The 24,306-nt window shown below is 37.9% G+C and overlaps 1 protein-coding gene across 1 annotated transcript in view; it reads left to right on the top strand.

Annotated features, from left to right (window-relative positions):
• The window catches only part of UGGT2 (UDP-glucose glycoprotein glucosyltransferase 2), a 170,400-nt gene extending 146,687 nt beyond the window's left edge, over nucleotides 1-23,713 (top strand). The window contains exons 34-39 of the mRNA XM_028112040.2: nucleotides 3,071-3,253; nucleotides 5,231-5,391; nucleotides 6,024-6,138; nucleotides 10,299-10,415; nucleotides 14,512-14,638; nucleotides 23,296-23,713. Coding sequence (XP_027967841.1) covers nucleotides 3,071-3,253; nucleotides 5,231-5,391; nucleotides 6,024-6,138; nucleotides 10,299-10,415; nucleotides 14,512-14,638; nucleotides 23,296-23,318 — 726 coding nt within the window. The 3' untranslated portion in view covers nucleotides 23,319-23,713. The remainder of the gene's footprint in view (nucleotides 1-3,070; nucleotides 3,254-5,230; nucleotides 5,392-6,023; nucleotides 6,139-10,298; nucleotides 10,416-14,511; nucleotides 14,639-23,295) is intronic.
• Nucleotides 23,714-24,306: the final 593 nt, after the last annotated feature.

The raw sequence follows: 24,306 nt of genomic DNA, 5'->3' as shown, positions 1-24,306 counted from the left end.
GATATTCACTATTCTTTTATCTAAAGAAAAATTCTGTGCTGTTTTTATTTAAAGAAGTGTTTAAAGGGACAGAAAGAGATGGTTTATTTTAAACTAAACTCAAAATCAGAAAGATTAGTGGTATTTCATGATAATATAATTAAATAAAATTTGGCAATGAAAGATATGCACAGATTGTCAATAAAAAGACTTAGATTCTGTCATAATTTTACAAAGATAGGCTGGAACAGTAGTATCTGGAGAATATGAACACTGTACCGTAGGAAATAGTTTGATAGTCCTGAGAATAAAGAGGCTCTTTTATCTTTGTGCAGCACGGTGATTGCTGTGGTGGTGGTTCGGGTACTACATTTAAAATGAGGCATTTTATCTTGGGAAGTTTTCAGATGGTCAACCACTGTTACCCTTTACTCAGCCTCACACGCCTGCCACCAAGTGTACCATGTGTCTCCCTATTCTCATGACAGATTCATCAAATTTCATGTAAGTTAGGCTCTCCATTCAGTAGCAGTTCAAAGGAGTTCTCTTTTTCTAATCCAAAACCAGTGATAAAAGCAGAAATAAGGCTAGCCAGCCATGTTTTTATTCCTATTGCAAGCACATTGCTAAGTGCTTTACCTACATTATTTAGTTGCTCTTCATAAAGTTCTATTCCCAGAAAACCGAGACTCAGAAATTACATAACCGGCCTATACAGCTGGAAGGTATCCAAGCCCACCCTTAGGTTCAGAGACTAACTAGAAGGACTCACAGAACTAAGAATAGCCATTATACTCCCAGTTACAGTTTATTACAGCAAAACAATACAGATTAAAATGAGTAAGGCAAAGAGATGCATATGCATAGGGCAGGGGAGACCGGACCAAGAGCTTCCAGCTGTCCTGTCCCGTTGGAGTTGGCGGACAGAGCTTATCTCTCCCAGTAAATGTAACAATACACATGGAGGGTTGCCAGTTAGGGAAGCTCACTCAGACTTTGGTGTCCAGACTTTTTACTGGGGGTTGGCCACATAGACCCACCTAACTGTCACAGTGGCTGACCTTCACCTACAGCCCCCCAGAGGTTGAGCTGATACCTTGTGGCTCAGAGTCCCAGCTGTAAGTCGCATTGTTAGCATAGACTATTTGGTGTGGCCCAAGGCAGGACAGGGCAAGGGTAGAGTTTACCTCCCAGGAGTGCAGGGCAAAGGGCCCAACCTTTCTTTGAACAAGATTTGTCCTGGAAAGCCCAGGCCTGAGATCAAACAGCTAATTAGGAACATAGCTGAGATCTGATCCCAAGCATCCTGCCCTCAAAGCCCAGGTGCTTAACCCTATGTCACAGCCTCTCCCACCACCACCACCAAGGGTGCCACCTCGCGTGCTCATTTAGCAGAAGACAAACAACTGAAAAAGAACCTATAAATACAAACAAGAAGTCATACTAGTTTGTTACCAAATTTTTGATGTTATCCTACTAGGCAAACACTACATGCTGGGATTATTTCTACATAAACTGAGCTACTACAATCTGAAGATTCTCTTAGCAGGCAGTGATACCATTCAGTAGAAATATATGCTGTGCCTGCATAAAGTTCTTGTTCTACCACATGGCCAAAAGTAATAGCATATCTGAAATAATATTTTTCTTCTTTTGGGAATTTCATTCCTTTCCCTCAAAATGTTTATCTTTTTGAAACTTTTCAGTGAAGTACAATGTGTACAAATCATAAGTGTGCAGCTTTGATGAATTTTTACAAAGTTAAAACACCTATGTAAACCAGCAGTCCTAAACAGAAATTACTAGTACCCTAGATCCTTTCCTTCAGTTTTCAAAACATCTCTCTTCCTTCAAATCTTTGATGAATTATACCTACTTAGGGAATAATCCTTTCCTGACTGCACAGTCTGAAGTTACAGTCCCTTCTGATTTTTCACTCTGCTTTCCTCCCCTTTTTACTTTTCCCCTAGCACTATGAGCTATAGATGACTTACTCTTTCATTTATTTTCTACCTACCACCTCTAAAATGTAAGCCTTATGAGGGCCATGATTTTATATTTGTTTTGTTCACTTCTGTATCCCTAGGCCCTAAAATAGTGCCTAGCACCTAGTGCATGCTCAGTAAAAATATTAATGCATATTTGCTGATTAGAGAGCTTTTCTGCTTTCTCCTAATATATATTTTTAGTTTTGAAATCAAAACAATGATTCTCAGCAACCATTCTAGCCATAATTGCAGCGTTTCAATTCACAGATAAAACCAGTGCTTACACTAAAGAACGTAATTTAAATCTACACTGCTCTTACAAAAGCAGGAAGAAAATTAAACTAGGTGTATAACCAGCAACAAGCTACAAATGAGAACTGAGGAGGAAAAGGCGAATTCTCTGCTAACCAATCTCCCTCCCTACCCCCACCTTTACCACTCTCCCTCTCGGTTATGAACCAAACTTAGCCAACAGTGCATTTCATTAACTGCTCTGCTTTAAACAGAATAAGATACTCTAAGTCTGTAAGACTATGAACCAAATACCAAACATCCAGAACCACAATGACTACCCTGTATTTTTAATTCTTGAATTAAATAGGTTATAAATCTCAAACATGAAACTCACGTAGAAAACCTAATTTATCAATTTACAACTCATTTTGTGGGTTTTTGCACTCCCTCTTCCTATTGTGTCTGTCTGAGCAGCCAGCATGTTGACATATACACGAACTGTGTGATACATCGGTGTTCCAAGATCCAGACGCTTTTGCTTGTATAGTCAGGCTTTCTCAAGTCAAACATTGGTAGTAAAAACTAGGGGAACATTTTTTTTACTTGCTATTCAATATGGTGTACCTATTTTTTAATGTCAGTAGATTATATAGTTTCATGTATACTTGTATTTTTGTATTTGTCAGCGTTTCCGTATTCCTCATTAATAGGTATAAGTTGTAGAAGTAGTTTAGGCATTTTCCCAAGTCATTTGTAACAATTTATAGTAAACTCTGCTTTTTAAAATGTTAATTTTTTTCTCTAAAACAAAAACTACTTTCTCTTCCTTGAACATATTCTTTGACTTGTGTGTATGTGTATGTTTTTAGGAGGTCATTCCTCACATGGCTGAGGAGTATGGATTCCAGTATGAACTAGTGCAGTATAGATGGCCCAGCTGGCTTCATCAGCAGACTGAAAAACAGAGGATTATTTGGGGTTACAAAATTCTTTTCCTCGATGTCCTTTTTCCTCTAGCAGTGGACAAAATCATTTTTGTTGATGCTGACCAGGTAATGAGATTAACTGTTGTTTTTAGTAGTACTTACACTTTTTCTGCACTTCTGTTTGAGTGTAGGGACTCAACTGATATTGCTGGTGTTCATTATTATCTTTGTTGCCATGCTACATAAAAATATACAACATACATGAGGAAAGCGTCTTTAAAAAAAAAAAAAGTCAGAATTCCAGGGGAAAATGAAATGTTGTATTGCAAGAAGTACCATTCACTATTTAGGACATTGCAGTTTTCTCTCTGAAATAGTAGTTTTTTAATTTTGATAATTAAAAAATAAGTACTGATACTAGTCACAGTAAAAGTAGTTGTCTGAGTTCCTATGAATATGAGCTGCTTATTTAAAATGAGCTATTTCTTCTTGCTGAAAAAATTAACGATTACAGACATCTTTCCTTCCTCCCACGGTATTCATGGGCATTAGCCAAATCCTCCTCATTCTACCACTTAAGGGGAAAAAAAGTCCCAAATTTGGCCCCCAAAAGCCATTATAATACTCAGCTTTCAAAATTTATATATCTAAAAATTATGACTTTTCCCCTTCCCTCCCTTGCATGCCTTTGTAATCATTAATGGGGAAAAATATTTGAAAAATACACAGAATTTTTAAGAACAGTAAAATGTAAATAGTAACATTCTATAAATTAAGTGTACAAGTTAGTACAATTTCTATTTAGGACAAAAAGTATATTTTTCAAATCCTATATTAGGATTTACTTATATTGTAAATTTTTATTATTTTTGTAGTATTTTCCAAAGTGATAAATATGAATCATTATAATTAAAAACTAAGAAAACAGGCAAATGTGGGTAATGAACTAGGCACTTCCAAACATACCATCTAACATAAAATATATTTCTCCTATCTTCCCGCAACTTACACAGTGATACTTTCCAGCAGGCCTGAATCTGTTCAAAAATGCTCCTGGGTGGCGCAGTTGGTTGAGCATCCAACTCTTGGTTTCAGCTCAGGTCATGCTTTCAGGGTCATGGGATCGAGCCCTGCATCAGGCTCAGCACGGAGTTTGCTTGGGATTCTTTCCCTCCCCCTCTGCCCTTTCCCCTGTTGTGCTCGCTCTCTCTCTAAAATAAATAAAATCTAAAAAAAAAAAAAAAAACTTAGTTATTTCATTAAAGCCATTGAGGGTAACCAAGAGGGTTTTCTTTATCATTCAGACTAATATTTGCCAATATTACAATAATAGAGATTTATCATAAAATGATTTTGAATTATTCATCTATATCTTGATAAACTAAGAGTGATGTACTTGTGAAATATTTCATTTCTTCCCAAAATACATTTTGTTTAAACTATCTTGATTAAAGTGGTGTAATAAGGGGCCCCTGGGTGGCTCTGACTTCAGCTCAGGTCATGATCTCAGGATCCTGGGATCAAGCTCTGTGTAGGTCTCTGCACTTGGCAAGGGGTCTGCTTGTTCCTCTCCCTTTCTGCCCCTCCCCCACTCATTCTCTCTCTGTCAAATAAAATCTTTAAAAAAAAAAAGTAAAATGACATAAACTATTCTTATTAATGAGTAAGACCACTGTTGTATAGACTAGGCATATACATTTTAGGTTTCTTTTCATCTTTTTTTTTTTTAAAGATTTTATTTTATTAGAGAGAGAGAGAGAGCACAAGCAGGGGGAGGGGCAGAGAGAGAAGCAGACTCCCCGCTGAGCAGGGAGCCCAACTCGGGGCTCTATCCCTGGACTCCGGGATCATGACCTGGGCTGAAGGCAGACGCTTAACCACCTGAGCCACCCAGGCGGCCCGGTTTCTGTTCACCTGTAAGAACAAGAGAAAAAGGAACTTAGTAAACTCCCTACCACTTGAAAGAGCTGTGAGAAAAACACAATTCTCTTTATTTCTACAATTAGGTGATGATTTGAGATTCACATAAAAAGGGCTTTTTATATTATAACAACATAATATTATTTTATAGTCTTCATCAGAGAAACTATTTTAATTATTTAGATTGTGAGACATGACCTAAAAGAACTTCGAGATTTCGATCTGGGTGGAGCACCTTATGGGTATACTCCATTTTGTGATAGCCGCACCGAAATGGATGGATATCGTTTCTGGAAAAAAGGATACTGGGCATCACATCTTTTAAGAAGGAAATACCATATCAGGTAAGAAAATTTGTATTCTTACTTTTTAGTAACTAAATAACTTACTGGATCACAATACTCAGTTTTCTTAGAAATCAGACAGTAATGGCAACCAGTTAGTGTTTATGGCATGCCAGTCACTCTTACAAGACTTTACATGTATTAACTCATAAAATCTCTATGACAACCTTTTGAGATACTGTTATCCGGACACCATTTAACAGATGTGGAAACCACAGCATGAAGCACTCATGTGAGTTCCCCAGGCTTGCACGGTTAGTGCATAGCTGAGCCAGCAGTTAAACCCAAGTCATAGGACTCAAGTGAGAGGCTCCTCGCCGCTACAGAATCAACTGGTTTGTTACGTAACAAAATGAGCATACTGTCTTCAAAACTGTTGTTTTGTAGAGCCATGACTTTCATGGTATCTTGGAAAAACTTGAGGTGACTCTACAAGGATATGAATCCTAAAGTATTATAAACAACTTCAGACCCCTCGGAAACAGTGTGGACATGGGGAGAAAACTTTTGAAAGGATCCATTATTATTAGACCTGGGGAGATCTAAGTCAGTCCCATTACTGTGGACCGTCACTGGGGGGAAGTAAAAATACATGAACAACATGGGCCACCACAGACTCTTCACTTTTGCAGCGCCTTGTATGTGGTGGATCTCAAGAAGTTCAGGAGAATTGCAGCAGGAGACAGGCTCCGGGGCCAGTACCAAGCTCTCAGTCAAGATCCAAACAGCCTTTCAAACCTCGATCAGGTAGGTATAATGTTCATAGACTCGTTTTCAGTACCTGGATCCAGACTGCTCCAGGTCCCTGCTGGTAGACTTCAAAATCTGACATTTTCAGCCGCTTTCTCCCCTTGGTACAGTTTTGTATTAGACATCTCAGCTGTCTCGACTTACATATAATTTTTCACTTTCAGCTCAACATTTTCAAAACTAACCATATTTTATCTTCACTTTTCCATCCTTAGGCCTCTTCCTCCCACCACATGCCCTGGCTCACTTCCTGTACCTTTTTCTTACTCACTTCCATCATCAGTTAAATATGTCTCTGTCTCCGATCTTTAAGACAGACTCCCTTTGTCCTGCATCCCACCTGGCTACTGCCTTATATTTTGTTTTACCTAATAGATAAACACCTTTTTTCTCCATATCCGACTAGTTTCCAGAGTCACTTAACCTAATGAACCTCCCAGAATTATGGGGATAACAAACACAGCTTCCCCAAGCGGGTCACTGGGCATGTGGATGAGCAGGACCACTTCTACTTTGCTCCCTTGGACCCATGTCATTCTTCCATGTGGTGACACAGCACCATATAGTGGTTGGTGATTTAGAATATAATGCTGCACCCCACTCTTGCAGGGTATTGTCTCCAAAAATCATTCTATTGCTTTGTCAGGCCAGCAGCTTCTGGGTGGTGTAGTATGAGATGGGACCATGGGCTCTCTTGGTCATGTGCCCTCTGCCAGGCTTCCTTTCCTTGCTATCAAGTAGGTCTGTTGGTCTACTGCAATACTAAATGGAATCCTCTCTCAGTGGGATAGCTCTACAAGCCCTTGGATAATGGTGCTAAGTCTCTGCGAGCAGGAAAGACAAACCCATACACAAAATATCTGTATATTTCAATTCAGAAGAATCTATGGTTCCTAGTTAGTTAGAAAGAGTCCAATCTAGTCAGCAACTTAAAAGACACAAACTACCAAAATGCACTCAAAATGAAATAGTCTGAATAGTCCTATGTCAGTTGAGGAAACTGAGTTTAGTTTAAATCTCCATGCCCAGATACCTTCATTAGTGAATTCTACCAAACATTAAAGAAATAATACCAATTCTACTCATTCTACAAAGCTAAAATTCCCTTGACTTTAAGACCATACAAAGACATTACAAGAAAGGAAAATTATAGACGAACATCCCACGTGAACAGATGTAAAAATCCTTAATAAAATCTCAGGAAACCAAATCCAGCAATATATAAAAAAGACCCTATATCATAACTAAATGGACTTTATCCCTGGGTTCGTTCCATTATAGAATACCAGTCAGTGTAATTCACTATATTGACAAAAAAAAAAAAAAAAAGAAAAACCACATGATCAGCTTAATACAAAAGAGCATTTGATATATTCCAATATCCATTCCTAATAAAAACTCTCAGCAAACTAGGACAAGAAGGGAACTTCCTCAGCCTGATCAAGGACACCTATGAGGGGGCGCCTGGGTGGCTTAGTTGGTTGAGCATCTAACTCTTAGTTTTGGCTCAGGTCATGATCTCGCAGTCGTGGGATTGAGCCCCACATTAGGCTCCATGCTCAGTGCAGAGTCTGCTTCAGATTCTTTCTCCCTCTCCTTCTGCTTTTCCCCCCTATTGTGCTCGCTGTTTCTCTCTCTCTCTCAAATAAATAAATCTTAAAAAAGAAGACACCTATGAAAAACCTATAGCTAACATACTTAATGGTGAAATACTGAATACTCTCCCCTTAAGATCAGGAACAAAGAAAAGATATCTACTCATCATTTCTATTCAGCCTGTAGTAGAGGTACTAGATAGTATAGCAAGGCAAGAATAAAAGGCATTGGATTGGCAAGGAATAAGTAAATTTTTTTCAGACCGCAGAATCATCTATGTAGAAAATCCTCTATAATCTACTAAAAAGTTACATGGAGTCAATAAGTATATTTAGTAGTACTGCAGATAAAAGATCAATATATGAAAATCAGTTCTGTATTTCTATTTACTAGCAACAGTTGGAAATTGAAACTAAAAAGACGATACTATTTCTAATAGCATTTTTAAAATTACGTTCATATAGAAATGCAGTAGACCCGAAATAGCCAAAACAGCTTTGAAGAAGAACAGAGTTTGAAGACTTGTTTTGCCTGATTTCAAGACTTGATATAAAGCACTGTAATCAAAACGGTGTGGTTTGGTGTAAAAATAGATAATTCTAATCCATAAATAGGAATAGAGATTCCAGAAATAACCCACACATGTGAACAGTTGACTTTTGACAGAGGTGTGAAGGCAGTGCAGTGGAGAAAGGACAGCCTTCTAAACAAATGGTGCTGGAAGAATTAGACATCCACGTACAAGACAAACACTCCCATCCATAACACATGCCACATGGAAAAACTACCTCAAAACACATCATAGATCTAAAGATAAAGTGTAAAACTATAAAACTTTTATTTTTTTATTTTTTTTAAAGATTTTATTTATTTATTTGAGAGAGAGAGAGAGAGAGAGAGAAACAGCATGAGAGGGGAAAGGGTCAGAGGGAGAAGCAGGCTCCCTGCTGAGCCGGGAGCCCGATGTGGGACTCGATCCCAGGACTCCGGGATCATGACCTGAACCGAAGGCAGTCGCTTAACCAACTGAGCCACCCAGGCGCCCAAAACTATAAAACTTTTAGAAGACAGGAGAAAATAAATCTCTGTGGCCTTTGTTTATGCAGATGCTTTCTAGACCCATTAAAAGTATGATTCACATAAGAAAATAATTGACAAATATATAAAAGACCTCTTAAAACTTCTTAATAAGGGGCACCTGGGTGGCTCAGTTGTTAAACGTCTGCCTTTGGCTCAGGTCATGATCCCAGGGTCCTGGGATCGAGCCCCACATCGGGCTCCCTGCTCAGTGGGAAGCCTGCTTCTCCCTCTCCCACTCCCCCTGCTTGTGTTCCCTCTCTCGCTGTGTCTCTCTCTGTCAAATAAATAAATAAAATCTTAAAAAAAAAAAACTCATTAATAAGAAAACGATCTCATTTAAAAGAATCAGATTTTAACAGACCCTTCACCAAAGATGATGACCAAGTGGCAATAAGTCCATGGAAAGATGCTGAAGATCGTTAGTCATTAGGGAAATGAGAATTAAAACTACAATGAACTGTTCCACACACTATTAGAATGTTTGATATTAAAAAGACTGACCACACTAAGTGTTGACAAGGATGCAGAGCAACTAGAACTTATATACACTGCTGATGAGCAGGTAAAATGCTGTAGCCATTTTGGAAAACAGTTGGCAGTTTCTTATGAATTTGAATTTACACCTACCCTATGACCAGTCACTCTACTTCAAGGGAAATAAAAGCTTATGTCTATACAAAGATTTGTGCATGAATAGTTGTAAGCAGCTTTATTTGGAAAATCCAAATCCTCCAACAATCCTATATTCATTATCTATCACTCCCTAACGGCTTACCCGAAAACATAACCGCTTGCAATAACACAATTTCGGTGGGCCAGGAATCTGGGCCTGACGTAGCTGGCGTTCTACTCCACAGTCTCTCACGAGGCTGGAATCATTGTGGACCCGGGGATGGCCATCTCCTCCCAAGACTTGACTGGGCTCGGTCACATACGTGCTTGTAGGCAGCACTCCGACCTCTCTTGCCACTTAGGAGGCTCATCAGCCTTAGAAAATTTCTTTAACTCAGGTGCCAGCAGTCTTTGCTTAGAAAGCCCGGAGCATGAAGGGATGTGAGAATCCCTGGAACATTGTTTCCTAACAGGGAAATGAAGGGTCACCTCCAAATCTGGAGGGTGTGGTGGTGGCTGACAGCAATGGCAAGAGCAGGCCCGGTGCGGGTGACCAGTTGCACTGCTTTGGGGCAGGCAGAGGCAGGGAGGCTGTCCGTTTGGGGCTGTAGGGTGGTGGGTGTCTGGGCTTCCCGCTGTATCCCTGACACCTGGGGTGATGTCCAGGACAGCTGTGGGTGTAGTTCTAGTGCACAGGTTCATCATGACACAAGATGATTGGGTCATATTAAGTATTTAATAGCCTAAAAATTGGTACCTTAGATCTGTGAATGTGTTTTTGAACCTGTTTTTAATCTAATTGACATCATCAACCTTGTTCCCTCTGACTAATTTCTGTACGCCCTCGTTTAAATCATTTGTTTCCATAGGATCTTCCCAATAATATGATTTACCAAGTCGCCATTAAGTCTCTTCCTCAAGACTGGTTGTGGTGTGAAACGTGGTGTGATGATGACTCCAAACAGAGAGCCAAAACCATTGATCTGGTGAGTGTGTGTGCTGTCCTCTGCGTGCAGGCAGGTGTGAACGTGTTCCAATAGAATCGTTTCTCTCTTATAGACAGAATGGCACCCCTGTGGCACCCGGCTGCTTCATCTGTTATGTACTATTCTGTTTACTTAGGTCGGCCAAGTACGGGGCTGTGTCAGGGGCCTCCAGGACCACCCCCAGCTTTGAGGAATCATTAGGAGGATTCCCAGGACTCAGGATATTGTCCTGCTCATGGCTGTGCTGTATTCCAGGGGCTACAAATCCATGTCCACAGAGGGAAGAGGTGTATGGGGCAAAGTGCAGAGCAAGCCAGGTGCAAGCTTCCAAGAGCCCTCTCCCTGTGCAGTCACACAGGAGCAGCTTAACCCCGTAAGCTGTGAGGAATTCCACAACACTGGTGAGGTGTTGTGTCCCAGGGCAGCTGGTTTGGAACCCAGGGCCCAGGATTCCTACGGGGGGCTACTCGCACGAGCACTCCTCTTGCCTGTCGCATTGACCAAGCACTTAATACGTAAAAACACTGAAAATTCCCAACATCCAAAAGGAAAGCAGGTTCAGCATAAACCACGGGGTTGTCAGGGTTTAGGCACTGTGAGCCAGTCTTACCAGGGATGGTGGGAACCCTGCTGATACCCAAGTGCTCAGACGCCAGTCAGGGGTCATCCTTGCAAGCAGGCCTTTCGAAGGACCTGATCTCGGGCTTGCTGCGTTACTCTTTTCGGCACTTTTCAGGGGCTTCTGAAAGAAAGGCCAGGAGCTGCCTGAAGTGTTCATGGATTAACTAGCATCTTAATATATAACCAGTTTGGTTCCCCTGCCAATATTTTTCCCAAATGAAGACAACCGAAATAATTCTGTGTCTACTAAATTATCCTATACATGTCTGTTTTTCTTCCTTGTGAGAATTTTTTTTTATTTTAATTTTAAGTAGATTATGCTACACAGTGTAAGTCTCCTAAACATGAAATAGTTCAAACTAATTTATTGTCCAGCTGTCTCAAAGTCACATTCCAATACTTTATTGTCTTTAGTAGTTACGAGATGTTGTCATTCTTTTTCTGACCATCTTGTTTTTTGTGCTAATTTAAGTTTTAAATAATTATTTACAGGATCTTCAGTAAAAAATAAGCTGTCAAAATATTAGCATGAACAAAAAAAGGACAATAAAATAGACATTTTTCTAGGTATGTGTAGAAATGTATAGAAAAAAAAGTAGCATGCTGGTATGTTAGGTTGCAGTCAAAGGTGATAGAATGTAGCAGAAACAAGTAAGATGGCACTGTTAAGAAGAAAGCAAGGGAATGTTCTAAAGCGAGGTCAAGAACATAACTGAATGAAACTCCTAAGAGATTGTTAAGGTTGTGCTGGGATATAAAAGGTTGTGACTCGTACATTAGGGACGGAAGGTCTCCTTGGGATCTCTAATACTTAGAGATAGTTAGCATGAGCTAACTATGACAAACCCCAAATTTCAGTCGTTTTCTCACTCACCTGAATACAGATCTAAGTGAGTATTCTGTCAGTGAGTAGCTTCCCTGTCCATCATGACTCAGGGACCAGCCTCCATCCACCTGGGGCTACTTCATCCTCTGAGGTCCTGTCATCATCTATGTCTATCTGGAGCTGATCTGTCCAGGATGGCGGCCACTTGCCACATGTGTCCATTCAGCACTTAAAATGTTGCTAGTCTGAACTGGGATGTGCTGTAAAGTATAAGATACCAGATTTTGAAGACTTGGTACAATAATAAGAAAGTAAAAATATCTCATATTACTAACTTTTATATTTATTACGTATCGACTGATAATTTGGACATACTTGGTTAAATAAAATACGGTATTAAAATTTATTTCACCTGTTCCTTTTATATGTGGCTACTGGAAAATTAAAGATGACATATGTAGTTTCCATCATATTTCTGTTGTCTGGAGGGGAGGTAAGAAGTGTGAGGAATGCTTCCTGACTCCTAAAAGCCGTGGCCCCTTGGGTGGGAATTGGTTGTGTGGCCACATCTAGATGTCAGAGGAGCTGAGAAATGGCATTCCCAGATGGGCTACTTCCTAGTGATGGGTCTACATAGAGAAAAGGTGGCATAAATTTTGGTGGACAGCTAGCCATCCCTCCCATTGAGAGAACATGCTAATTTGGGCCAGCTTCTTAGAGAAAAAGTTAAGGGAGTGCAGAAAAATCCCAAGGAAATGGCCTAATGAAGAGAAGAAAGCATGATTAATGGTATTGAAGGTGAGAAGGAGAGCATTTATGAATGTCATGATACTGTCTCAGCTCCATTTCAATAATCAGGTTTCTCAACCTGGGCATTATTTACATTTAGGACCGTATAATCCGTAATTGTGGGGACCGTCCTGCGCTTTGTAGGATGTTTGGCAGCATCCCTGGCCTTACCCACTAGATGGCAGTATCACCCCACCCCCACCCCACCCTGAGTAGTGACACCCAAAATGTGTCCAGACCTTGTCAGAGCTCCCTTGAGGGGCATATAGCCCTGTTTAAGTACCACTGATAGAGATTATAGGGGAAAAAAATTATAGCACAAAAAAAAATAAGGAAAACATAGTATTTTTAACAGTTTCTGACACAAAATGAAAGAAAATATTTCCATTATCTTCACTTTATAGAACATATTGTCTGTAACGTTAATTTCTGCAAAGAAAATCCTCTTTTCCCACTTACTTCAGGAATATATTACTATCGAAAAAGTCCATAATGAACTGAAAATATTTGGTGAGGAAAGGATCAAGATAACAGGTTCATGGCTCATAACCAATAGCTTTCCCACAAGGAATTAAGGAGAAAGCAAGCTGTGGCAACTATAAGAGAATGTCACATAGAGCGAGCTTCGAGATGCACCCTCTCTGAATGCCTTGTAGAGAGCGAAGGCGAGGCTTGTGGAACTTGGGGATGTTCGTGCTCCTCCCACCGTCCTTCATGTCTCAGTCAGTGGCATCTCCATTCTTCACATGGCTCCAGCCAAACCCTCTGGGGGCACCTGTGACCTCTCTCCTCACAACTCCCATGCAGCCCATTAGCAGACCCTTGTCAGCTGTACTGTCCCCTACATCCAGAATCAGATCCTTCTCCTATGATACATTTTGCCTTTTAACCTTTTAACCTTTTATTTTCCCAAGGAACTCCATAGTAGGACCAATTGCTCACTGAGTAGTTTAAATGGATCCTGTGTCAGTGGAACCTTGGAGATTATCTACCTCCTCTATGATGAAGCACTAGACCCCCCCACACACACACACATATAACACACATGGACATATAGGTGAAATGTATGGATCTCACTACTAGAAAGAGTGGAGTTGGAACTGTGACTGAGGATCTGAATCCACTGGTTTCCCACTGTGTCTGTCAGATAGACTAGTTAATACTTTTAGACATGAGATTTATAAACTCTGAATTTTCACATCTATCAATATTTTGACAAATGAGTTCCAGTTAACTGATTTTTTTTTCTAGTTAACTGATTTTTAATATCATCACAGTTGCTAATTAGAACAGAGGCATAAGAAGGGGAATGAATGTTTTTCCTAAAGAAACTCAAGGAATTTCTAAAGGCTAACAAAATACTTTTGTCTGTTGAAAACATAAAGCATATAAACCAGACTTTAGTCCAAAGAAAAGATAAGAAAATATTTATTAATGTAGTCTCCTGTGGTCTTTTACAAATGGTCATATAATTAGATCTTTTGTCAAAACAGTTTGCAGAATTGTTTGACAAACTGTTAACCATCAGAATGTTTTTAATTAATTTTTGTTTAAATTTCTGATTGAGGCGTTTGCATTAAACACTTTTTGCTTACATAAAGTATGATTTGTCATTTCACTTTATCCTTTCCCTGTTAAACTAATTTTAGTACTTTAAATATTTAGTACTTAGGACTCAGCTTTTTACAAAATGTGTTTTGTTTGCTCTCAAGCATCTCCTTTATGTTTTCTGAACAATGGTCAGTCAGTCCTTCCTTCCCTCTTCCCTCCCTCCCTCCCTTCCTTCTTTCCTTAATTGAAGTATAATTAACATACAAGGATAATAGTTTTTCATTAACAAAACTTTATTTAAACTTTTAGTGCAATAATCCCAAAACAAAAGAACCCAAGCTAAAAGCTGCTGCGAGGATTGTCCCAGAATGGGTGGAGTATGACACTGAGATCCGACAACTGTTAGATCATCTTGAGAACAAGAAGAAAAATGCAAGTAAGTCATCATTCTGCGGTGGTGTATGAACCATGTGTTGCCTTAACTGAGATTATAATAGATTACAAACTCATTTCTTGGTGAATTTATTAAATGTAAATGTAAATTAGATCAGAATTTAAGAAATTTGTGACATTATTAAGGATTTCCTTTTTGTATGGACTAAGCTCCCAAATTAAAAACATGGATAGAGAATCTCTTCCCCCATGGATAGAACTTCAGTTCATGTCACCACAGATCCGGGTGCTGTGGCATTAGCTTCCTGACACAAGTGGTAAAAAATAAAAGTAGAAAAAATGTTTGTCTTTAAGATTACATCAAATTTCCCAAATGGTAAAATCCAAGCCCTGGGATTTAGTAAAAGACTTACATAGTAACTAGAAATATTACCTCCTATCTCCTAAACTAATCTCCTACAGAATAGGGATTTCCTGTGTGTTCCTGATTCTCGCAGCCTTAGTCAGGGCTGGAGCGTGACAGATTCGACGTGCTTCCATTTCCAAGATTAAACTGTGGTTACCTGAGCATTTCATCACTCAGCATAAACCTTCAACAAATAAGTGTTGAATATGCCTTTAAAGCTGATATAAACTTCTTGATTGCCTCGTAATTCTTCCCTCATCAGTGCCTAGTTCTCTGTTTTTCTTTACTCTTTTTTAAAAATAGCACTGAGCTCTAGTCCGTGTTAGAGACTTTCACAGGTTATATTAATCCTTAACAATAATTCTTTCCAGTGGTTCAGAATAAAATTCTTAATTTCCTCAGCTTTATTTTTTCAAGAAGTTCAAATGTTAAATATAAACATAAAAATGTTATAAATAAACTTTCTCACATAAGCATGAAATTGTGTTTCGTCTTGACTTTCTGTATTCCTTAACAAAACTACTGTGGTTATTTTCTGAGAAGGTCAGTATTTAAAACACACTCATGGGGTTGCCTGGGTGGCTCAGTCCTTAAGCGTCTGCCTTTGGCTCAGGTCATGATCCCAGGGTCCTGGGATCGAGCCCCACATCGGGCTCCCTGCTCGGCGGGAAGCCTGCTTCTCCCTCTCCCGCTCCCCCTGCTTGTGTTCCCTCTCTCGCTGTCTCTGTCAAAAAATAAATAAAATCTTCTTAAAAAAATAAAACACACTCATGTATTTTTAATTAATAAATTAAATAATTTAAGACACCATTTCAATGCAGAAGAAGATTCTGTAAGTGGTGTGATGTAACTGTTTTGAAGGCAAAGAGATGAGAAGGGAGAGAAAAGGAAAAAAGTAAAAGGAAGAGAAAAATGAAATTTTACATAATTACCTCAAAAAATTTTAATGCACAGAACATGAGATGAAATGTTTCTCTTATCCTATTAGAAAGAGTTAAAGGATTAATAATATCCAGTGTTAGCAAGGGTAATGACAAGTGAGCATTCTCATGTACTCGTACATTCAGTAGCTGTATAAATTAAGGAAATACTGCAGTATGTATAAAAATTTAAAATATGTGTGCCCTTTGACTCTGCAATTCACTTTAACAAATTTACATTTAAAAAAGAGAAATGACAGGGTGCTTGGGTGGCTCAGTCGGTTAGGCCGACTCTTAATTTCAGCTCAGGTCATGATGTCAGGGCCGCAGGATCAAGCCCCACATAGGGCTCCATGCTCAGCGAGGAGTCTGCTTGAGATTCTCTCTCCTCCTCTCCCTCTGCCCCTCCCCCCACACACAGACTCACTCTCTCTCTCTCTCTCTCTCTCTCACTGAAATAAATCTTTAAAAAAAATGATATATGTATACACATGATTGTTACCATTGTTTTTAGTGAGATAGAATTAATTTATCCAATGGGGCACCTGGGTGGCTCAGTTGGTTAAGCATCCAACTCTTGATCTACTCAGCTCAGGTCTTGATCTCAGGGTCATGAGTTCAAGCCCTGTGTTGGGCTCCATGCTGGGCATGGAGCCTACTTTAAAAAAAGAAATAAGAAATAATTTATCCATTAATAGACTATTGATTATATAAACATCATTACATACAAACAATGAACTATAGCATAGCCTTTCAAGAGAATTGAGATAAATGTGTTTTGCTGACAGAATATTTTAAGTTAAAAATATAGAGTAATATTTGTAATATGATTGACCCCATCGTAAAGAAAAATGGCATGTTTGTATATGTTTATGTATATATTTGTATAAAAATAAGTTTTATGAAAGATTGTTGAATTTTTTACTTAATTTTGAATTACAAATGTAAGGTATGTTATAAACATTAAAACAACATGGAAGTATATAGGATAAAGTTGGAAGACCTCTTTTACTCAAACACAAAGAGGCAATCATTTTTAAGGCTATGGTATATATTTTATAACTTTTGCATTTCTCTTATTGCAAGCTATATTAGTTTTCTGGGGTTGCTCTAACACAGTACCACAGACTAGGTGGCTTAAACAAAAGAAATTATTTGTCTCACGGTTCTGGTAACTTGAAGTCCAAGATCCAGGTGTCATTAGGGTTGGTTCCTTTTGAGGGCAGTGAGGGAGGACCTGTCCCAAGTCGTCTTGACTTGTAGGTGGCCATTTTCTCTCTGGCTCCCTTTACCTTGTCTTCTCTATATATGTCTGCAGATTTCCTCATTCAACAAGGACACCAGTCATGTTGGATTAGGGTGTACCCTAATGGCGTCATTTTAACTTCATTACCTCTGTAAAGACTCTATTTCCAAATAAGGTCACATTCTGAAGTCCTGCAAGTTAGGATTCCACCATATGAATTTTGGAGGGAAACAGTTCAACTCCTAACCTCAATGGAGTTGAGGCTGTTATCATGTTTAAGGGCCATTTGTAATTTCTTCTGTTTTCCAACTGTGTATTCTTTTCCTTTGCTCATTTTTTTCTAGAGGATTGTTGTCCAACACTGGAAAAAAATGAGTGATGTTTATTCCAGAGATTTGTGTTACCACCTTTATCGTATACTAAATTCCTGTATTATTTATCTCTCATTTGACACATTTTTTTATCCTGTTCCATTGATCTCTGTCTATACATGTACCTATTTCACATTTCTTTAATTATTGAATATTTATAGCATGTTTTAATGCTGAGTAGGGCTTCTCTCCCCCCATTGCTATTTTGTTGTTGTTTTCCGGGTACTCCTATTCGTTTTTCCATATAAGCTTTAGAATCATCTTATCTAGGTCAAAATTTTTCAGGGTTTTTTTGGGGGGTGAGGGGCTGGAGGGAAGATTACATTAAATTTATTAATTAGGTTAGGGACTATTGACATCTTCATGAAAACTGTTCTTCCCATTTAAGAACATGTTGCATCATTCTTTATGTTCAGGTTCAGTTTTATGTTTGTCAAGAATCATAACATTTTAATCATCTAAGCTTTATACATATCTTTTTAAGCTTGTTCCTAGGTATTTCATCTTTTTGTTACTATTTATGAATGGGATTTTCTCTTACAATGTATCTTCTTACTGGTGGTTACTTGTACATAGAAAGACTATTTTCTGCATATGAATTTTTATTTCTGTGATCATACTGAATTCTCATTTATAGTAATATTTAAGTTGATTCTCTTGATTTTTTTCCCTCCCAAGATTATCTGCAAACAAAAATGGTTTCTCCTCTTCGTTTCTAATCGTTATACCTCACGTTGCTTTTTCTCGTCTAATCACTTTGGCTGACATTGCTAATATGATGTTAAATAACAGTAGTGCACTAGGCCTCTTTCTCACTTTGCCTGGCCAACCTTCTGTGTTTCCCTATTAAGTAAGATAATAGCTTTGGACTACAAAAATTTATCATGTTGAGGAAATAGCCATTGATTTCTATTTTAATAAATGTTTTTATCAGTAACGGGTTGTATTTAGCACAATATATAAACTAACTAGAATTTGAAAAGAATAAAAAGAATGGGTTGCATTTGATTGGCTGCTTCTTCAACAGAAATAGAGGTGACTATCTGGTTTTTATATTTGATTTATTAATATGTCAAACTATATTAATATATTTCCTAATACTGAATCATCCCTGTGTTCCAGGATTAAACTCAGCTTGGTCATGACCTATTATTCTTTATTTTTCCTTTTTTTAAGTTGAGATATAATTAACAGATAAAACGTTATATTAGTTTCAGGTGTATAACATGATTTATTATTGGTATGTATTGCAAAATGATCACAATAAGTCTAATATTCATTACACAGTTATAAATTTTTTCTTGTGATGAAAACTTTAAAAGTCTCTCTTAGCAACTTTCAAATATATAATACAGTATTGTTAAATACAGTCACCACACTGTTCATTATATCTCTATGACATTTATTTTATAACTAGAAGTTTGTGCCTTTTGACCCCCTAACCTATTTTGCCCATCCCCCACCCCCTCTGACAACCACTGATCTAGTCTCTGTATCTGTGAGCTCAGTGTTGTTTTATTTCAGATTCCACATATAAGCAAGATCATAGAGTATTTGTTTTTCTTTCTGACTTCATTCACTTAGCATAATGTCCTCAAGATCCATTCGTGCTTTTGCAAATGGCAGGATTTCCTTCTTTTTATGGCCAAATAATATTTCACTTTATACACACACAAACACACACACACACACACACCCCACTTTCCTTATCCATTCATTCATACATCAATGGACACTTAGGTTGTTTCCATGTCTTGGGTATTATAAATAGTGCTGCAATGACCATGAGGACATAGATACCTTTTCAGGTTACTGTTTTTGTTTCCTTTGGATAAATACCCAGAGGTAAAATTCTGGATTATATGGTAGTTCTTTTTGTAATTTTTGGGGGGGGAACTACCATATGTTTCCCATAGTGGCTATACCAATTTACATTTCCCTCAGCAGTGCACAAGGGTTCTCCTTGTTCTCTCCACATCCTTGCTAACACTTGTTGTTTCTTGTCTTTTTGATAATAGCCATTCTAACAGGTACAAGATGGTATCTTATTGTGGTTTTGATTTTCATCTCCCTGATGATTAGTGATGTTGACCTGTTGGCCATTTACATATCATCTTTGGAAAAATGTCTCTTCAGAGCCTCTGTCCATTTTCTTAATTGGATTGACTGGTTTTTTGCTATTGAGTTGTATGAGTTCTTTATATAGTTTGGATATTAACCCCTTATCAGATATATGATTTGCAAATATTTTTTCCTATGCCATAGGTTGCCTTTTCATTTTGTTGATGGTTTCTTTGCTATGCAGAAGCTTTTTAGTTTCATGTAGTCCTACTTGTTTACTTTTGCTTGCTTTTGCTGCCTTTGCTTTTGGTGGCAAATTCAAAAAATATTGCCAACACTGATCTCAAGATGCTTGCTGTCTATGTTTTGTCCTGGAGTTTTATGGTTTCAGATCTTACCGTTTGATCCATTTTGAGTTAATCTTTGTGTATGGTGTAAGAATGGAGCAAAGTTTCATTCTTTTGCATGCGGCTGTCCAGTTTTCCCAATACCATTTATTGAAGAGACTATACTTTCCCCATTGCATAGTCTTGGTTCCTTTGTTATAAATTAATTGACAATATTTGTATGACTTTATTTTTGGCCCTCCATTCTATTCCAGTGAACTGTATGTCTGTTTTTATGCCAGTGACAAACCGTTTTGATTACTATAGCTTTGTGATGTAGTTTTAAATCGGGGAGCCTGATGCCTCCAGCTTTGTTCTTTCTCAAGATTGCTTTGGCTATTTGGGGTCTTTTGTGGTTCTTTATAAGTTTTAAGATTGTTTGTTCTATTTCTGTGAAAAATGGTGTTGGAATTTTGATACGGATTGCACTGATCCTGTAGATTGCTTAGGATAGTAGGGACATTTTAATAATAATGATCCTTCCAGTCCATAATCGTGGAGTATCTTTCCATTTATTTGTGTCTTTATCAGTATCTCCTAGTCTTCAATGTACAGGTCTTTCACCTCCTTGGTTAAATTTATTCCTAGGTATTGTATTATTTTTGATGCAATTGTAAATAGATTACTTTCTTAATTTTTCTTTCTTATAGTTTGGTATTACTGTACAAAAAACACAACAGAGTTCTGTATATTGATTTTGTGTCCTGCCACTTTACTGAATTCATTTATTAGTTTTAACAGTTTTTTGGTGGAATCTTTAGGGTTTCCTATATATAATATCATGTCATCTGCAAATAGCGACAGTTTACTTCTTTTCAACTTGGATGCCCTTTTTTCTTCCCTAATTGCTATGGCTAGTACTTCCAATACTATGTTGAGTAAAAGTGGCGTGGGTAGGCATTCTTACGTTGTTCATGATCTCAGGGGGAAAACTTTTAGCTTTTTGCCATTGAGTATGATGTTATCTGTGGACTTGTCATATATGGCCTTTATTATGTTGAGGTAGAGTCCCCTCTATATCCACTTAGTTTTTATCATAAATGGATGTTGAGTTTTTTCAAATGTTTCTTCTGCATCCATTGAGATGATCATATTTGTATCCTTCATTTTGTTGATGTGGTGTGTCATGTTGATTGATTTGTGGATGTGGAGCCATCCTTGCATCTCTAGAAAAAAATCCCACTTGATTATGGTGTGTGATCCTTTTAATGTATTGTTAAATTTGGTTTGCTAATACTTTGTTGAGGATTTTTCCATCTTTGTTTATCAGGAATATTGGTCCGTAATTTTCTTTTCTTGTAGTGTCTGGTTTGGGGATCAAGTTAATGCTGGCCTTATAAAATGAGTTCAGATGTGTTCCTTCCTTATCTATTGTTTGGAAAAGTTTAAGAAGGATTGGTATTAATTATTCCTTAAATGTTTGGTAGAATTCACCAGTGAAGCCATCTGGTCCTGGACTTTTGTTTCTCAGGAGGTTTTGATTACTCATTCAGTCTCCTTACTAGTAATTGGTTTGTTTAGGTATTCTGTTTCTTCATGAACCAGTATATTCATGGTAAGTTGTATGTTTTTAGGAATTTATTCATTTCTTCTAGGTTGTCCCAGTTCCTTGGTGTATGATTGTTCATAGTAGTCTCTTACAGTCCTTTGTATTTCTGTAGTTATATTTTCTTTTTATATTTCCTAATTTTCTCCTCTGTTCAGGGGATTTTTTTTTTTTTTTTTACTTCTATTGATTTTTTTTTTTTTGAAGGGGGCGATCCCATCTTAATTTTTGCAGATCTTTTTCTCTGCTGCCTTTGAATTTCAGTTTCTTCTTGTTTTGTGGTTTCATCGAATTTCATTTTCAGAATAATCTGGAAAATATTAGAATTATCTTAAGTACCTCTTTGGTTCTCTTTGTTACCTTTATTTCTTTTGGGTATGTTGATTGTTCATTTGGTCCTTTTTTCTTTTGCTATTGGTCTTCCTCAAATGCCTGGAGATCCTCGGCTATTTTTATATTTTTAAGAATAAAAGATTAAATTGATCAATACAGAGAGCTGGCAAGCGTTTCCTCTGTCTAAAAATGTCTGTTTTTCCAATAGGCTTCTTCCCCGAGTGGGAGGGTTAATCAATAGCTCTAGGTACATCAGCATGTGCAGAACTGACAGACTTCTCTGGATGTACGGGCATGGAACAGATAAAGTCCATGCTACACACCAGCCTGGCCAAAAGCCAAAATGAGGGCATTTTATTCAATAGCATTGACACTCATATGAAAAGCAATCTCTGTCTCTAAGTAGATTGTTCAATTTTTTTTTTTCAAAAATCATCTTCTACTTTTTGTCTTGGAATAAACAGCCTGACCAGCTCTCTGTGAAATGCATGGACAGAATGAGAGTGGGAAGCCGAGAGGCACAGATTTTCCTGACAGTGTTTCAGTTATTGCTTCACCTTCTCACTCACGTCCCACCAGTGTTTGCTGTTAAGAGGTTCTCCTCTGTCGGGAAAATCAACTCCTCTTCCCAGCCGTATGCTCTTGTATCAGCTACAGGTTCTGTCTTCAGTTTTTAGAAATTCATTCATAACTCTGCTCCAAAGATGTTTCATAACCACTTCCCCCATTCTCATTGTTACTCCCTTTTATATTTCTTTATTATCTCTCAAATGGAATTTAGTGAAGAGAGAAACATAGTCTAACATCTCGAATTGTAGAAGAGGATGCATCTGAATTGTACTTTAATACATTTCTGCCTGAAAATGTCATTTTAAATATGTTAGTTTTAAAACCAGCATGTGACAGCTCAGTGATGCAGAAGAAGAAATCATTTTGGTGTCTAAGAGTCTTCGCTAGTACTGATCCTCACATTTGTGTCAACTTCTGTCAGTGTTTGAGTGCCCTTGTCTCTCCCATCTCAGAAGAGGACCACATATGGCTTCTGCTCTGTTGTTCCATTATGTTAACCATAGGCTCTCTGTACATGGTGAGTAACCTATCGGTATTTTTCAAGGCTTCCATTGCCAGGTAGGGTGCTAGGCTATAGAGATAACAGAGATAAAAAAGATGTGGTCCTTGCCCTCCTAGACCCATGAGAACTCCCCTCTAAGTGGTAAAATGTAAGTGCTTGTGATACAATCTAATAAGTACCATAATGTACAAAGAACTAATCTCATTTCACATAAGGAAGCAAATAGGTACTAAACAAATGAAAGGATCCTCAGCACCTATGCTGCTTTTTCTGTATCTCTTAATTTGGTGAGATTTATGCTAATAAGCTAATTTGATATTTAAGATTTCAATAACTAAATAAATTTTCCTCCTCTACAGTTTTGACTCATGATGAGCTCTAGCAGTGGCTTCTAGGAGAAGAGGAAAGTATGACAAGAAATCTGCCACCTGCTGGGGAAGTGTGGAACTACTGCTAAGACTTCTGGAACTTTCATTAAAGATCAGCGACATATTCTTCAATTTAAATAATATTAATTATTTAAAAATACATGTATTGAATAAGTTTAAGTTATATAAAAAACAGCCATCGAGTATTTAAAACTAGATTATTTCTTTTTCTTTATTGCTTGAAACACTGGGTTTTCACCCATTAAAGCGATACTTTGCCACATTGCCCAGTAGAAGAACATAACTGACTAGCTGGTCCTCATTGGGATTTATCAGACCATCTACGTCTGTGTTATTCCCTCTTTGTGCATCCATATTTCTTTAATCGCAAAATGCATTTAAAATTAGAGAAACCTCTTGTGTTTTTTTCTTCTAAGAAAGAAAAAGGACTCATGGTTACCTCTGAACAATAAAAAAAATTTAAACCCATTTATAACTTGCTTTAAAATGAGAGAAGTGTGATACTATACTATAATCGTTTACTTATCTTAAGTGATATACAATTCTGAGCTGTATTTGTATTAATGTTTCTAATTTTTATTTCACAAAATTATATGCATGGGCTTATGAGGTATGTATGCTTTTAAAAGAAGGAGTATAAAAAGAAGTATCAAGTAGTCACTTTTATAGAAACTAAGTTAAGCATATGAAGTTTGTTTTCTTGCTATGTATTAATAATAGATGAATAGAAATAGTCAATGTTCAAAAACTATCCCCCATTCTAGAATCTGGATCTTGGGAATGGAAGAGACCTCAGGGTCACTTGAACCCCATCCCCTGAAGAAGCTGATTCGATGGGCGGGACTGCGCACGGGCAATCGTGATTGTGTACGGAGCGCCCCCTATGACCTGCTGCCGAGTGCGCTGTGGGAAATGTCTCACAGAGGTTGGCCCCAGCCACGGCGGCACGCCCCCTCCCGGGCCCCGTCCACTGGAGCCGGG

This window comes from Eumetopias jubatus, unplaced genomic scaffold (assembly GCF_037043125.1).
Source record: "Eumetopias jubatus isolate StellerSeaLion01/CBP00866 unplaced genomic scaffold, mEumJub1_p1.0 scaffold_3, whole genome shotgun sequence".
NCBI classification, from domain to species: Eukaryota; Metazoa; Chordata; class Mammalia; order Carnivora; family Otariidae; genus Eumetopias; species Eumetopias jubatus.
Note: the sequence above shows the minus strand (reverse complement) of the source record. Positions and strands in the feature narration are given on the sequence as shown.